A 2,547-nucleotide genomic window follows, 5' to 3' on the forward strand; every position below is an offset into this window, starting at 1 on the left:
GGGAGTCTACGCTGGTGACGACAAGACAACAAGAAGTTAAGGGTCCCAGCCACATAACCCCTCATAAAACCACAATACTTTTTTTTGAGGATCCGTATGAAAATATAAGTACAAATATATGAGTTAACACTTCACAGTCTAGGATTGGTAACTGGAGTGTGGAGGTGGGGGGCAGTGCCCTGTCTTGGCCCCGGGGTTCGGGTCTCCAGCTGCAGGCCAGACTGGATCGCAGAGAAAAGATCTGGCTAAACGGGACGGCAGACGGACGATGTCTTCGGACCACAGCAGGATATATGAACGGTAAGCACAGAATAATCTCTTCAAAAAACTTGTAAAAAAAAAAAAAAAATACCAAAAATGCTAAAACGAGGACTATGAAGAATTCAATCTCTTCATGTCCAGGTCTGATCGAGGATGTCACTGTGGCGGCGTGTGTGGGAGCGAATCACAGTTTAATGCTGGATGTACAGAAAAGAGATGGCAGCAACGAACCTGAAACTCTGGGCATTGTGTCTGTGGGATCAGCCAATCAGAGGCTGATGCTGCGAGCAAGTGGCTGTTTTGAGAGTCTAACTGCAGTGGAGGTATTGCCAAAATAACGAAAATTGCCACACTTTCACTACAAACCGTATGGGGCTTTGAAATACTGTATGTTGTTTTCACAGGCACGGATTCATTACTTGAGCTCTCAGATACGGAATAAGCTGCTAGAAAGAATCAAGACGTTACAGCATCTCCTTGTTGAATTCAGACAGCAGGTAACTAAACTACTGCAGGATACTTAATATAAACAGATGTCGTGGGTTAGACTCAGCCAATAATGAAGGTGATGTAAATTTAATGATAAAATGTGCAATTTTTTTAATGTGTTCACTTCACAACTTTCTCTGCAGTCCAGGGACAGTGAGTTGCTCCAGGAGCTGAGCGCTGTGCCCCTCCACATCTCCCAGCAAGCAGAGGCTCTTCTGGAGCACAGAGACAGAGGTCTGTTGGCTCTGTGGCAGAACGGCCCCGTGCGTCACATCATGACCGACAGTCTGCCTCGCTTTCTCGGCTTGCTGCAGCACGCCTCCCTGCTGGGCCAACAGGAGCTGAGGAGTGAGTCCAGAGATACGGCAAATGGGTCATATCAACCACAACAGGCAATCGAAAATCCTAATAGGGCTCCAGCACATTTGCGTCACTGCAAGAAAATTGTAGAAACAGAAAGATTAAGAAAGCAGATATATGAGATAGCTCCCGTTCCTGCTGCCTTGTTTTGCAAATATATTTTATTTCTAATTTCATTTAAAAAAGTTATTTACTTTAAAGTAAGCCGTTCACTTCCAGTGTCAGATGTCTGTTTGATGGACAGATAGATCCACAGGCGCATTAGCTACACTGACAGAATGGTGCACTGTGGTTGTTTTTCCACATTAAATATGGTTGCTGACCTGACCTCAAGTTTTTGAGTCCTTGCGTTTCCTTTCAGGCAGAAATCTAATTTCTTCAGAAAACTCAAAATTGCAATCTAATCCTGTCTTCCTGATACATGAAAATGATCTCCTCCGTTTCACATTTTTCATTATTTTGCTCTTTCAGAATAACATATAAACCAGAATGTTTATTTTCTGTTGCTCTAATAAATGAGCCATCTCAGTGGGTGAAAAATGATTGTGCTCCATCCTCAGGGCCCCTGGCGACTCTGGCCGGTGTGTACCAAGATGTGAGGGGCCAGAGCCTGGAGGCGTTGTGGAGAGGGGCTGTGTCATTGTGGACTGACGAACTGGTGGAGGTGCTACCTGTGCTGTTGGAGAACCCACAGCTGAGGCCACTGGCTCAGGCCACTATCACCACGCTGAGGTTCGCCCTGGATGTGGTAAGAAAGCTCACCATTGCCTTTTTTTGTGTGTAAAATGTGCAGGGATGTCAAACTCACTGTATTCATGGGCCCCATACAGCGCAACTTGATCTCAAGTGGGCCACACCAGTAACTCCATTACATAATAACCTGTAAATAACAAGACCTCCACATTTTTCCTGTTCTTAAGGTTTAAAGAAGTACATTCTGAAAGGATTATCCATATACAAAACAGATGATGAACAGGCTGAAATGTCACAAGAAAAGAAATATATGTATTGAATAATATATACATATATACTATGTATATATTGTATATATACATTTTTCTGAACACTTCCACTACTGTGAAGTAATCTTGGCATCGCCACATCAAGCTCAAGTGGAAGTTATTGCAGAAGCAGATGAAGTTATCCCCTGCCTTACAAACTGTTTACAAATCAGTTTCTTAATATTAGGGTTCCACCAATAATGTTTAAAGATAGAAGTTTGATAAAGATGCTGATTGACAGTATTTTGCAAAATGTTCAGTATCTCTACATATGGTCACATTAAGAATTAATTGTTTTTATAGAGAACTGTATTCTGGGAGCTATTATGCTTTTCTATATTTTGTGTCTCGTATATAGTATTACAATGAAAGATGATCATATTAGACGTGCTTAAGTTTCAGATATTAAGGTACCCGTATGTGGAAGTAATCACTG

The 2,547-nt window shown here is 42.2% G+C and overlaps 1 protein-coding gene across 1 annotated transcript; it reads left to right on the forward strand.

Annotated features, from left to right (window-relative positions):
* Nucleotides 1-137: 137 nt before the first annotated feature.
* LOC121964427 lies at nucleotides 138-1,858 on the forward strand (the record flags this gene model as incomplete). Its single annotated transcript, XM_042514635.1, has 5 exons — nucleotides 138-300; nucleotides 403-584; nucleotides 666-758; nucleotides 894-1,098; nucleotides 1,671-1,858. Coding segments are annotated over 5 exons (831 nt in total), but the record flags the coding sequence as incomplete, so codon positions are not given.
* Nucleotides 1,859-2,547: the final 689 nt, after the last annotated feature.

Source organism: Plectropomus leopardus, unplaced genomic scaffold (assembly GCF_008729295.1).
Source record: "Plectropomus leopardus isolate mb unplaced genomic scaffold, YSFRI_Pleo_2.0 unplaced_scaffold1560, whole genome shotgun sequence".
Lineage (NCBI taxonomy): Eukaryota > Metazoa > Chordata > Actinopteri > Perciformes > Serranidae > Plectropomus > Plectropomus leopardus.